The 13,879-nt window shown below is 39.3% G+C and overlaps 1 protein-coding gene across 1 annotated transcript in view; it reads left to right on the plus strand.

The window, feature by feature from the left end:
* Positions 1-6,966, plus strand: part of wdr11 (WD repeat domain 11) — a 90,105-nt gene extending 83,139 nt beyond the window's left edge. Inside the window, exons 26-29 of the mRNA XM_028468664.1 lie at positions 4-101; positions 1,068-1,213; positions 3,268-3,347; positions 5,405-6,966. Coding sequence (XP_028324465.1) covers positions 4-101; positions 1,068-1,213; positions 3,268-3,347; positions 5,405-5,607 — 527 coding nt within the window. The 3' untranslated portion in view covers positions 5,608-6,966. The remainder of the gene's footprint in view (positions 1-3; positions 102-1,067; positions 1,214-3,267; positions 3,348-5,404) is intronic.
* The last annotated feature ends 6,913 nt before the right edge of the window (positions 6,967-13,879 follow it).

Raw genomic sequence — 13,879 nt, forward strand, 5'->3', positions numbered from 1 at the left:
CAGAGGGAGTGCAGCTGCTGTGTTTGATTGACAAGGCAGCGGACGCCTGCCGCTACTTGCAGACCTATGGGGAGTGGAACCGAGCCGCTTGGCTGGCTAAGGTATCACAGCATGACTCCATCAACATCCATCAACACCACCCCTCAGATCCCGTGTCATGTTTTCATAGTTTATCAGCTAGTGATGGGTGTGGGAGAAGTCATAGAGTGGTTAAAAAAACAGCATTCTACTGATATTTATCTGATGTAACAGACCAACCAATTTAAACAGGTTGATATTAATGCTCTGGTAAGGTTTAACAAAGCCTGAACACAGTTAGCCAGAGAAAAGCTTTAAGCAACAACACTTTAAACTCAGGCTGCGTCTGAATAGTCCGTCCTATCTCCTTTTCTATCTGCTTTTCCTTAACCCCCGGAAGTATTAAGTGGTGGCCATGATAAGGAACGTTCTAATTCTATAAAAGCTAAGGAAAAGAGGCTTAAGGCTTCCTTTTTAATCTCCATTAGTTTAGGAAACACTGATTCATCATTTACCAAAGGAGGCCAAATAATGCTGCCCCACAATTCCTTGCAACAACAACATTTAAAGGGACACGATCATCTAAGCCTTCACAGAAACTTACGAAGACTGAAAAGGGATGCAGATTATGTAAATAACCAATGCGAAAATATGCCTGGAACAACTTTAAATTGTCTAAAACCCATTTCTTAAATAACTAAATATCATTTTCAGCCACTTTATGTTTTATTCAACATATTTCATATTTCTGAGTTGAAGGTGAATGTGAGCAACCATTCTCAATGTGACGTTCTTTTAGTTTCGCTTTTGTTCCTCTTAGCCTGGTAGCCTCTTTTCCTTTGATTTACATTCAAACCTTGTGATATTTGAGATTATGTCAGTGGTTAGAAGCACAGGGGAAAGTGTTATAAATGTGCTTTTAGTAGTATATTGGATATACAACATATATGAGATGACTGGGTTAAGAAAAAGTGGATATGAAAAAGAGTTTTCAACACATTCTCACACTGTTCCTGCCAATTTCCAACATGCTCTGCTTGTTCTTCCAGGTTCTTCTGAGCCCAGCAGAGGGCTCCGATGTGCTGAAGCGCTGGGCAGAACATCTCTGCTCTCCACAGGTCAACCAGAAGTCCAAAGCCATCCTGGTGCTGCTGTCCCTGGGCTGTTTTTACAAAGTGGGAGAAATGCTCCACAGGTAGGAGGAGTCAGCCAAAAACTGCAACCCCATTAGACACATCTATTTTGATAACAATTACATACATTATAATTAAGTTGATCATAGATTTAGGACAGTTTCTCAAAAGTTTTTTTTAAATATCATAAAAGTTGAAGTTCAATGTTTTTATAAAGAGGAGAATTTATAATTTATAATATATTACCTCTGCCAAAGAGGTTTTGGTTAGGCTGGCATTATTTATTTATTTATTTATTTATTTATTTATTTATTTTTCTGTGAACAAATCTAACTTGTAAAAATAATAGAAATGTTTATCTATCTGTTTTAAAAACAGATAAATCCCTGTGTTCAGCTGTTTGATCTGGTTGTACTTTGCACATTACATGCTCTAGTCCAGGGGCATCAAACTCATCTTAGTTCAGGGGCCAAATACATACCAGTTGGAACTCAAGTGGGCTGCAGACTTTATGTGAGAAAATGAGTAATTTCAACGTTATTGTGCCTAGTTTGCACTTCTACGTATACATAAAATACAAAAAAAGTTACAAACTGACATTAACTAAGCAACAAGTGACAGATCAGTCCCATCAGGGTTTTCTCTTTGAATTTCCTTGATTCTGTAACTAATTTCTATTTAATTAAAGAAAATGTTATGTAATAATTTGAGGAAAATTAAAGGATTTTGTAAGATTTATTTTTTAATTTTTCAACAGTTTAAAGCAGAACTAAGTAACTTGCGCTTAGCGCTCCCCCTAATGGTCCCTTTTGGTTATGTCACTGTCATAAACACTCTGCACCCCGAGGCTGCAGCTCCTCCCTCCCTTCAGTGAAACAGGCAACGGGAGGCTTCCTAAATGGGGCAAAATTAAAGTGGTTAATCTTGAATAAGCCTACATTCTGAGTGAACTCATCCTTTAATAACTCAGTAAGTTGACCATTTATACCGTGAAAACGGCGCTGTTTATGATAAGGGAAGTGATCAGCCAGTTGGCTCCCCTGTCACCCTGACACACACACACACACTCACGTTCCCTGGGCTCCCACTGTGTTCAAGCGACTCATCACGGGCGATTGAAGTGACTGCAGTCGCTATAGTCGCGTTCGGTGTGAACGCACCTTTAGTGTGTATTGGGTTCTCGTAAAGCAGTATGTGTTGTCGCGAGAACGAGAACAGAGCTGCAAGACTGACACAGTGGCAGGGAAAAAAGTGCAGTTTTCTGGCCAGAGACAACAAGGGGGATGAAAGACCCCCCCCCCCGATCCCCCCATAAACACTTGTTTTACCCTCAGAGGGACTACGAGAAGGATTTATTAAGGTGAAAAAGTTACTTAGTTCTGCTTGAACATTGAAAATGACTACCATCGTGTGATATAACCACCGGGAAAGCTGCACATATTGTTGAGTTTCATTTACACAATGATTTACGTTTTTTCCTGTCATTTTTTCATTTCTCTTGCGGGCCGAATTGGATGATCCAAAGAGCCGGATTTGGCCCCTGGGCCATGAGTTTGACACATATGCTCTAGTAAACGTTCTGTTTCATTTTCTATTTTCATCATACAACAGCACAGCCATATGCTAGAAATGTATTTAAAGTGTGAATGATCATAGTATGATGATCAAGATCATTGATCCAGAGCTGTGCGCTTTCTGTGATCTGTTTTTTTTTTAATATATATTAACCATGTCTAACCCACGCTATAGTCCTGTATATCTTATTTAACAGTTGTATCCACATCTACCTTCCAAATAGACCTGCTCAGTCTGTGACTGTCAGTTCTTTTTCTGTTGATCACCTTCATCACAGTACGCTGCAGGCTAACCTTGTGTTTCTTAAGCCAACATCGATCTGCTGTGTGTCTCTCGACTCACCTCCTTGTCAGCTAAGAGCCTTTTGGCAGCTAAATGTTCTCTCAGGGAATTAGAGCTGCAGCAGGACGACAGGCAGATATATGCTTTAGGATTACAGACACTCAGGCAGGGATGATGGTGATTTCTGTCAATGACTTTCTCCTCCTCCTCCTCCTGATCATTTCGTCTCCTATTTTCCCACCTTCCATCTCCCGGTCAGCATGAGGTACTTTGATCGAGCCGCCCTCTTTATCGAAGCCTGTCTGAAGTCTGGAGTGATGGAGGCCAACGACTCGTCCAATATCCTTTGTGACAACCTATTACTGGCCCCAGAAGGCCATTTATACCCAGAGTTACCTCTGCTGCAAACTCTCTTTCTCTCTGTAGCAGACCTGCACCTGAGAACTGCAAGTCTTTTCAAAGTAAAGTTCAATCTAGAGACTGAGTTCATAGAGCAGCTGGATCTCAGTACTCATCTGAGAATTCAGTCAATTACAGTTTCATCCTATTTTATCTAGTTTGTAAGACTTAAAGCTGATATCCAGAGTTTCTGAGAAATCTACGTTTATGTATCATTCTTTTGAAATGCAAAAAAATACCTAACTAGTCTTTTACTATGGTCTACTGCTGGTGGTCATTCATATACATTAATGTATATAAGTCCCTCCTTCGTCCTATAGACCCCTATACAAATGGAAACTATCGCCGAGTGCTCCCAGCCAATAGGCTTTGACTTCCTGTTTTTGAGACTGTCAATCAAAGTGAATGTGGAACTGTGCACGTCACAACAGCAAACGGGTAAATATGATCATGGCTCTTACCTGACCCATACACATATATCAATGCGACCTTGTTATCTTCCGCAATGCACGTGCAGAAAAGTAGAGGTGTGGCTTCTGGTAGATTGGCAGAGGCAGTGGGAGGAAGTGAGGCTGTTGAGGGCGGGACATCGAGATGTTTCTCAGAAACTCCAGATATCAGCTTTAATGCAAACTAAATATGAACACATCCTCCTAATCCCTCTGTGTTGGCTGCTCACATTTGAAGCCCTATTTGTTAGCATAGTGCTTTAGAATGAAGCATTTATATATGTTTATATATATTTAAATCCCTGGACTGTTTGTGTTCCACTTTATCCAGGGCCATTCTAACATCTCCCCCTTGCGTTATGTTCCTAAAGAGCTTCAGTCCTGTATGTTTTAGAATCTACAACACAGCTTTACGTAGTGAGTGTGTGTCATGCAGCTTTACAGTGAGCTTAATACCAAGAAACATTTTATAATCCAGTGGGATCTATAAGGGAGACTTACAGTTGCCCTCTAGGACCTGCATGTCTCACCACTGTGTTACATGGAGCCATTATTTATTCATTTATTTTGTACCAATCCTGAAAAAAGCAAAATACTCCTTACTAATGTTTGGATGGAAGGGTTGTCAAAACAGTTTAGGCATCAAGACCACAATGGTGATTATCTGTCATTCTTGAGATCAGTTAAATTTCTTTCACAAAGATTTTTCAAATAAATCTTTTATTTATATTAACGCAGTGGGTTCTTTTTTTTTTTTGGCAAATTTACCACAAACTACCAGTAATATTGCTCAATAAATTACTATATTTTCTTGTAATTTATTGAGGATTATTTTATGCTGTAGAGGCCATTTTATCACACTTCTGGCAATAGGGGACAATAATTAGCTACATTTCACAAAGGAGACCCTATTTATTTGCGATTGAAGTAATCACATACTGTATAAGTTTTTTAAATAATTTACACTTTTCACATATTGTTAAGCCTTAGGAAACCAATGTTTGAGGGGTTTATGAGAGCCTGCTGTTGCACATATAAAAAAGCACATTAAATTATGGAGACCGTACTTATGATATGAAGAGGGGGTACACATGATTTGACAAAAATACAAAGGGGGTACATGGGAAAAAAAAATTGGGAACCACTGCATTAAAGTTATTCTTTCCTTTAATTCCACCACATAAATGCTATAAATTGGGTTTGTTAACTATGGAGATTATTGAGTTTGAAACTAAGCTAAACTAACGTGACTATGTTGTCATTTGTGAAAGTAAAGCTGGTTCGGCTCTAGAGCCTTTGAACACAGTTCTCCTTTTTATATATATATATATATATAAAAATATATATATAAAAATATATATATAATAATAATAATAATAATAATATATATATATATATATATATATAAAAAATACTAGCAGTCCATATGTATGCATATAAGACATGTTATATTCAGGATATCAGACTGTTATTGTGTGAGTTTGACAAAAACAATCTGTAAATGTGCCAGAATCCACCATTGTTATTCTCCTTGACCTCATATATCACATAAACTCATCGAAGCTTCATTCTTAGAGTACGCTCGGCTCCTGCGATCACTGGGTCTGAGGGAGGGGGCCGCGCTGTGGGCTTCACGAGCCGGCAGCGCCGGGGAGCAGCTGATGGAGGAGCTGTTCCAGGGGGAGGGGGGGGCTCCAGAGGTGATCCTCAACGAAGATGACGTCAAGCAGGGCCGAGAGGACACAGAGTGACTGAAAACAGAACATAACAAAAGATTAGATTACGTCTCCATCACTTTAAATACACAATGTACAGAATTTGGCGCCCAACAGAGAAAGAGATGGGAGGAGCTTATTAGCACATGTTGGATTGTTAGTGTATCAGTGGAGACTGAAAGTGTCTTTAAGAAGGTTTGTTAGTGTTTGATATGATCAATGTGTTCCTGTGTGTGAGCATGTAACAGCACTAACTGATACACACAGTTTCCTCATTCCTTTACTCAGAAATGATGCGGTTATTATCACTTCTGTGTCAGTGTCGTGTGGGTTTATTATCCCCAAACATTCACATGATTTTGCCTGCCTGTATTGATAGATTGGAAAACTCTCCAGATTCAATTTACATCTCTTTTACAACATCAGAGCACTAAACCCTCATAGAACTTCAGCTCTGAACATAAAGACACAGAAGTCACATGGAAACCACTGGGTCAGGTGATTCCTCTACAGGCTGATAATATACATACTGGGTATTATTCAAGAGTCCAAGAGTTGCTGCTGCACAAATCTCCGTAACGGTTGGGTTTCTTTAAATCCATTCTGAACCTATTAGCACATCATCGCTCTTCTTCTCACACAGAGGAGAGCGACCTGACAGTAGTGTCATTTCATTAACTCACGCTGAGTTCAGGCCTGTTAGTTAAAGGCTGCTCATCCACTCCATTCCAATTATGAAAAGAGAATTTTTAATTTCCTATTTTTATGAAGACTTTGGGAGAATCATATTTCTTTGTGGACTTTGGTCTGTGTGTGTGTGTGTGTGTGTGTGTGTGTGCGCGCGCGCGTCCGTCCGTGTGCGTGTGTTGAAGTTGTTCGGTGTGAGTTGTCGTATTAATCTTAACACTTGAGGTATTTTTACACACATTGTGGTCTGTGCTGCTATCACTGACGCTCATTACAATCACAAAGACTCCTCCCCTTTTGTTCTGCGGTCGTCTGGTGTTACATGTTGGATTATTACATGTGACGTGAACAATTAATTCCAGTTGTTTACATCTGGATGGCACCTCACATTCCTTCTACTGCCAACAGCTGATGGTTGCACATGATTGAGTAATTTTTTGGGGTTTTTTTCCTGATGCTGAACAGCCTCTCCACTACTTGGACTTGATTAACACATTAGTCTGATTATTTGTATATTTTGATGGACTTTGAAAAAAATGAGGAGAATAGACTCCTGCCTTCTGCATTATGTTTCATGATGGTTACAGTGTTGTGTCAAAGTGTAGTGTTTAGCTATGTTTTGTTTGTATAAACAGTGATTATCATATATAGAAAGTATAGATATAAAAAGTAAAAGAATATATGGAAGATAATAAACTGAGAATATTATTCTCTTCCCTTTTCTGTGTTTTTTTTTAATTATTATTATTATTATCAGTTATGGATATCCAACACAAGAGGGCGATCTTAGACCTGAATTGTGCATTAAATCGAGCTGTTCTGCTTCTAGTGCAGTAGTTTTCAAACTTTTTTGGGTGCTCCCCACTTTGAGCAAAGGCCTTTTCCCCTCAAATATTCCTGACAAAGCATTTTCAAATGTACTCAACTAACGAAACAATTAACATCATATTTCATAGTGAATCAAAAACTAAATTGAACTAATCACCTGCATGTAAAACAAATGTCAAAGTGCAATAGTCAAAAAAACAGGAATTAACCAAACATATTTTTCAATCTGTGACAAAATCATAACAGAAAAGGAAATTCACAAGTGAACAAGTACTGGTAACATTATGTTTCATGATGTAACTAACATATTTCATGAATAAAAACTAAATTGAACTTACTGCCTGCATGGAAATCATATTCAAAAGTGTTGGTTAATGACTAATTGTTCATTAGGCAAAAATACAGGAACATTGTTTGTCATCAGTGGCAAGGAAATTCATTTTAAATCATTATTTTTGCACTTTAGTTCCACTTTACATTTTGTTCCTGGTCTTTATCTGATGCAGTGGAATAATTTAATGCTCTTTGATTTTCTGCTACATTTTCAGGTTCTCATTATTACTTGTTTGTGTGTAGTAGGCCTTTTGTTTAGTGTGTTATTGGTCTCAGAAAGGTACGGAAGAGAATAAGGGCCAATTTGGATGGAGAAAATCCTTTTAGGCAGTTCAAGAAAAAAGTTGCAATTTTGAAAATAAAGTCAAAATATTGTCTTTAATCTCGACATTATATTTCAAATTCATTCTTGAAAATTCGACTTTATTCTCAAAATTTCGGCTGTATTCTCGAAATTTCAACTTTAATAAAATTGTTTTCTCCATTAAAATTGGCCCTAATCCTCTTCCATAGAAAGGTATTTGGCATGAAATTGAAAAGTTTGTCACGCCCCCACCTGTCATACATTTATTCCCCACTAGGGGGCGCGCTACACACATTAAGAACCACTGTTTTAATGTGAGGCCAAGACCAAACTCTTTTCAATGACCCTGCTTTAGTTTCAGTGCAGGTAGACAGGATTTGAATGTTCTTTCATTTATCAAACTGTCTCTAAAGTGAAAACCTTCCTGTGGGAGCCACTTCCTCAATTAATCACGTCTTTATTTCAGCTGTAGGAGTGCAAACAGCTGGCTTCAGCTTCATGCCCAGGTCTAACGCTTTTTTCTAGTTTCAAGATGAATTCATTGACGTGCATTGTGTTTCTTTTTTTGCTCCGTCCAACCTGAAGTGGAGAAAAACAGTTTGCAACAGAAAAGCCACACAAATGAGTGAGCTGTGCTCCCTTAAAGGCCGATCCAGCCGTTACAGCCAGGTCATCAATATGCAGGCAGGGGCCTCCCTACAGGTCCTCTATTCTCTCCTAATGTTTTACCACCCAGCTCGCCAGAAGCACTCTGATAACACCTCCTTTTCTCCAATAGAGGCTACTTTACTTCCTTTTCTGCCTCAGTCCTCAATTTCCTAACTAATCGACTTGTTCCCATCTGCTGCTGCTTGGCTTTTCCATCTTAGTGCAGGACGCCCTCTCCAGAAGTCAGCTTCACAGCACTGTCAGAGCCATAAGATGTATAGTGTTGGGATGCAGAGCTGTGAGAAGCCACCATGTCCTTTCAACAGATGGAAATCAGTGGCTTTCACTCACTGTATCACACACAGTAAGAATTAACAGCCCCAAGCCTGATTTATCATCTGAGGTGTAAAGAGTACTGATATATACTAGTACTCATGTAGAATACTGATCCTTGATTGAAATTCTACTCAAGTACAAGTAAGTCATAAATAAATAACTCAAGTACAAGTTAAAAGTAGCTCAATTAAATAGGACTAAAAAGTAAAAGTGAAGTTTATTTTTGGTAATGAATCTTGCCACGGTTCCCCTGTATACAGTAAACATCTCATGTATCAACCTATAAAGGAAGAGATTCAATCTTCAATGAATTCAATTCAATATAAAATAAAAAATAAAAAAAACATTCTCATGCTCTGAGTATAGCTAAATTTATCATTCAATGCTGTTTTGGCGCCGTGCATTACGTTTAATCTGATTGGTCGGCTATGATGTGATGCATTTGATTATTGTCTGGTCATTTTGTTTTTTTTGTACTTTCACAATGTCTGTTGATTATTTTAAAACAGAAAATAATAATTTACTTAGTAACAGTTTGGTGTAGAAATTTAACAAATGACTTCTTTTAAAACGTACTTAAGTACAAGTAAAATGACTGATTTAGAAATATACTCAAAAAAAGTACAAGTACCCATAAAAGAAACTCAATTACAGTAACGTGAGTACTTGGTGGAAGACATCATGTCCTTTCAACAGATGGAAATCAGTGGCTTTTACACACTGTAGGAATTAACAGCCCAAAGCCTGATCTATCATATGTTGAGGTCTTTGTGATCCACATTATTCTCTCTGGGCTATAGAAGCTCTTAATGAACTGAGCTTTAGAGTAAAGCTGGCAGGGAGAAAGACTTGCACAGTGTGTGTGGTAACAAACATTGAAGTACAGCAGGTCATCCAGTTCCCATGAGTATGTTCTCCTCTGCTGCTGACAGATAGCTTCATCCAGGGCTGGGCAGGTCCAAGCCTGCTCACACAGCTCACTGACGGCTGACTGTCTGCATGTATTGGATGTTTTTGCCATTTTCAACCTCCTTTTTAAAGGTAACGATGAGTTCAACACCAATTTTCTCCACAATTCTTTGTGCTTCCAGCATTATGTTGGCATTTTTTCTGCAGCCTTTACCTCAGGTTTGTTTGGGAATGTGGAGCTGATTTTTTTATTATTTTGATCAACCTTTAACTCTCCTATTATCCTTGGGGTCAATTTGACCCCATTCAATGTTCATTCAAAAAAGAATATTTGACTTTTTGCTTCATATTCCATGAGTTTTCCTAATTTGATGGGTAGATTTTATTAAGCATGAAATATCATGATAATATTTTTTTCATTGTGCTGAACTCATATTTCACACAATGGGGTCAATTTGACCGCAAGCTGTTTTAGCTGTGTAAAACTTGTATGTCTGTGTGTGACCCATGTGTGACCTTACATCCCCACGTCAGTAGGTGCAGAGTTGATACTTTTGAGTTGATACATGACAGGGGTGCGGAGGACTTTATAGTGAATGACCCCAAATATGTGACAAAAAAGAGATAAAAAATAAGTAAATAAACATGTTTATAAGAGGTCACTCTTGTGGTCATTAATGCTGTCAGTACATTTGAGAAGCTTTGGATGAAAACTATTCAAGATAAATTAATTCTAATTTAAAGTTTGGCCCGATGGTGGCGCTAGAGAACAGGTCAAGGTTTCATTATCAAGGGGTTATTTATGTATTCAACAAATACACAAAGTGCCTGACGCAAAAAAATTGGTCAGCAATTTCCTGAAAATCATTTTCTTGAGGCAAATGTCCGTGGGGTCAGATTGACCCCATGGGTAAATGTGTAAGTAGTATTTAAAGATAATAGGAGAGTTAAACGGAATGTTTTGTTTTTGGACTGGCGCCCTGTCCAGGGTGTACCCCCGCCCAGCGCCCTATGGGAGCCGGAGATTGGCACCGGCAGACCCCCGCGACCCTGTTAAACGGGAATAAGCGGGTATGAAGATGGATGGATGGATGGATGGTTTTGTTTTTGTGTTTTTACCAACATGGTCATTGTTGCCCTCTTCGTTCACCTTTTCCTAGTTTCTTAATCCCCAGCCTACTCTGTGGGAAATCTGAGCTTCACATGTATAGGTCATATCCATTTCTCCCACCCCCCCCGCATTCCCCCACCCACACCCACATCTGGAGGTATCACCTTGCATGCAGGGAACCCACACTCCTGATTCCATGTGATAGCTTCAGCCCGATGCTTCCCAGATTTATTATTTCCCTCCTTCTTTTGGGTTCCCCTCTGTTATTGGTGGTGGGGGGGGGGGGCTTCAGGTGATGTTTATGTTTGAAGGTATTTAGGCACCCCAACCTTATCTGATTCCATTCCAGATGAACGTTGGTGTTAAGCAGACCGCATCCTCATCCCACCACAACACCACACTGCTGTTATTAAAGAAATTCATGAGTGACAAAAAGTGAAGTAGGGAGCAGGGGGGACTAAGGGGTGGGGGGGGGGACAAAAGGCTCTCTGGAACATTAGCAGTTGATGACAGACCCTTATAGAGTGGCTGTAATGACGTGTGGACAGGATAATCTTTTTTTTTAAAGTTCCTGTTATCTCTAAATCCACGTTTCTGTGGCTTTATCATTGTGGCGATAGGGACAATATTTGTTTTGAAAAATAGGAAAGAGGAATCAATGAGTGCTTTGTGACAGGAGTGTGGTGCCTGTATGCAACACAGCTAATCCAGTCCTCACTGAATGATCAGGATCACGTTCAACGAAACAAACACATACAGTGGAGCTGTTCTAATGCATTTAACATAAACATACTGTAACTAACACATTCAACATACTCAAAGGTTTAACTGATTGAATTAAAAATATCTGAGGGTGGTTCATCTTGACACTTTGTGCACTATGATAAAAACTAGATTATTGGGTTTAATATCTATTGAGGTTTTGAGTTCTAGGAATAAAAACTGTTGATTTTATAGAGTGGTTGTAATAGTCATTAATGATTTCAAATAATATAGACGCTTTTTTTATTTAACTGCAACATAATTACAAGACAATGATGAAGACAATAGTGTAAGAAACAACATTTACAAATATTTACAAATCCTTTGCTTTACAATAAAGATTTTAAAAAAAAATACAGCATTTTTTTTTCACTAGGGCCAGATGCAGCTGAAGAGCTTCTTCTGCATCACCTTGATGGAGCGACACATCCAGCTCTTCTTCTGAGACTTATCTACCACCACTGCTGACTCCCCAATAGAACCATGACCCTCCACATCACAGCTGACTCTGGCCTCGGGTTCCTCAGTGGGAGACGTGGAACCCACAACTGAGCTGATGGCTGGAGAATCAGAAACAGAATCAGACATGACTTCCTCAGGTTCCTCAGAATTGGCAACAGGAGCTCCATCGGAAGACGTCACAGACGCAGGTATTGCTCTGACTGCTGGCTGATCGCTGGAGGATCAATGAGCACTTTTGTGTTCCTCCATTAAATCAGCAGCAGGATCTTCAGATGAGTCTACATTGTGAGGTGAAGAAGAAGTAGACTGGCCCAATGTCTTCACTGGGTCTAGCATCGGTGTCACTCTCAACACTTGACATTGAGACCTTGTTTAGGCCCAGGCTGAAAAAAATGCAGCGATTTGTTCGGCTGCAACTTGAGTGACGTGGTGCAGCAACTGGGGTGAAAATGTGTTGAGCATCTTCCACCATATGTCCTCAGGCTTCATGAACTGCCGTAAAGATGGTGATCAGCCTGTCCCTGGCTGAGCGGGAGATGGTGGTTTCATGTAGAGTGGAGCCAAGGAAGCTAAAACACACTCCTCTACTGCTTTGGTGATGCCACTGCCATCTTGTCAGGCTTCTGAGAAGGCATGGTGAGGACTAGCCTTTGCTTAGACACAAACAAGCACAACAACTTTCAAACCACATCCCATGGTCGTTGGAGATGTTCAGAGGAGGAGGCTTGTTGATGCCTCTCAGTGAGTGTTTCCCCAATCACCTTTGCCTTTTTGGTCATCTTTGGAAACCTGTGAAATTGAATCATAAAGTTGGCTTCAAAACACCCAAAGCCGCAGAAAAACAGCAGAAACACAGGTCTTTACACTTTAAGGGCCTGTCCTACGAAGCTAGATAAGTATATCCAGGATATCTCTCCGTGAGCAGCGTTCACCTAAGACAGGTGATTTCAGTATGGCGTCACGACCAGAAAAAGTTTGGGAACCTCTGGTTTAAGCCATGTCCAAAACAAGAATGCAAGATTTACAAGACTCTTGAACAAAATCACTTGACAACATTGAAGACTTTTTTTTTTCGGCCAGGCTACCAGACTCAAAACGCCACTCACTTTGTTGTTGTTGTTCTTGTTATTATGTACATGTGTTAAAATCGCTACTCCTCTGATTTTTATGAATGAATCAGGCTGAAATTTGGTAAATATAATCTATGGATGTGTACGCATCGACGCTCGGAGCACGATTTTCAATTTGGGGCCCCAAAATAAAAAAATAAAATGAAAGTAGATTTCTCATTTATTTGCGACTCAAATATTATGACGGTTGGTGGAACCAAATCATTGGCAGATACCAATATATAGATGGAGCCCATTACTCCGCACGTGTCATGGGGCGCCAGGGGGACCCCGGGGGTCCCATTTTTCAAATGACTACTCCTAAGTTAGTTCTAGATAAATCGGAATGCAGTTTGGTATGAATACTCTATGAATGAATATGATGACACGCTCAGAGCCCTTTTTTTTAAAAAATGGGGTGCAGGGCCCGGGAACTCACCCCACATTTCCAGTAATTTCCAAATTTATCAAAACATACTTGTGTGATATATCGTTTCAAAAGTAATTCAACATAGATATACTATTTTTTGTCACGCAATTTCATTTGTTTTACTTGGTGGAACTGAATTCTCAGGAACGTGGTAATGCTATTCTGCGCTGAGACATTCCGCGGGCCGGGCCGTAGATCATCAGAACTTTTTACATTTTTTTTAATTATTTTTTTTCAAATAAACACATCACACACAATACATATCAACTAACTGCTTTCTATACATAAACTTTATCAAATATATCTCTATATCTAGTTCAAATAAAACCAGTGGTGGGTAAAGTAACTGTACTCAAGTAAAAGTACTGTTACTTCATAACATAATTACT

This window comes from Gouania willdenowi, chromosome 15, assembly GCF_900634775.1.
Source record: "Gouania willdenowi chromosome 15, fGouWil2.1, whole genome shotgun sequence".
Lineage (NCBI taxonomy): Eukaryota > Metazoa > Chordata > Actinopteri > Blenniiformes > Gobiesocidae > Gouania > Gouania willdenowi.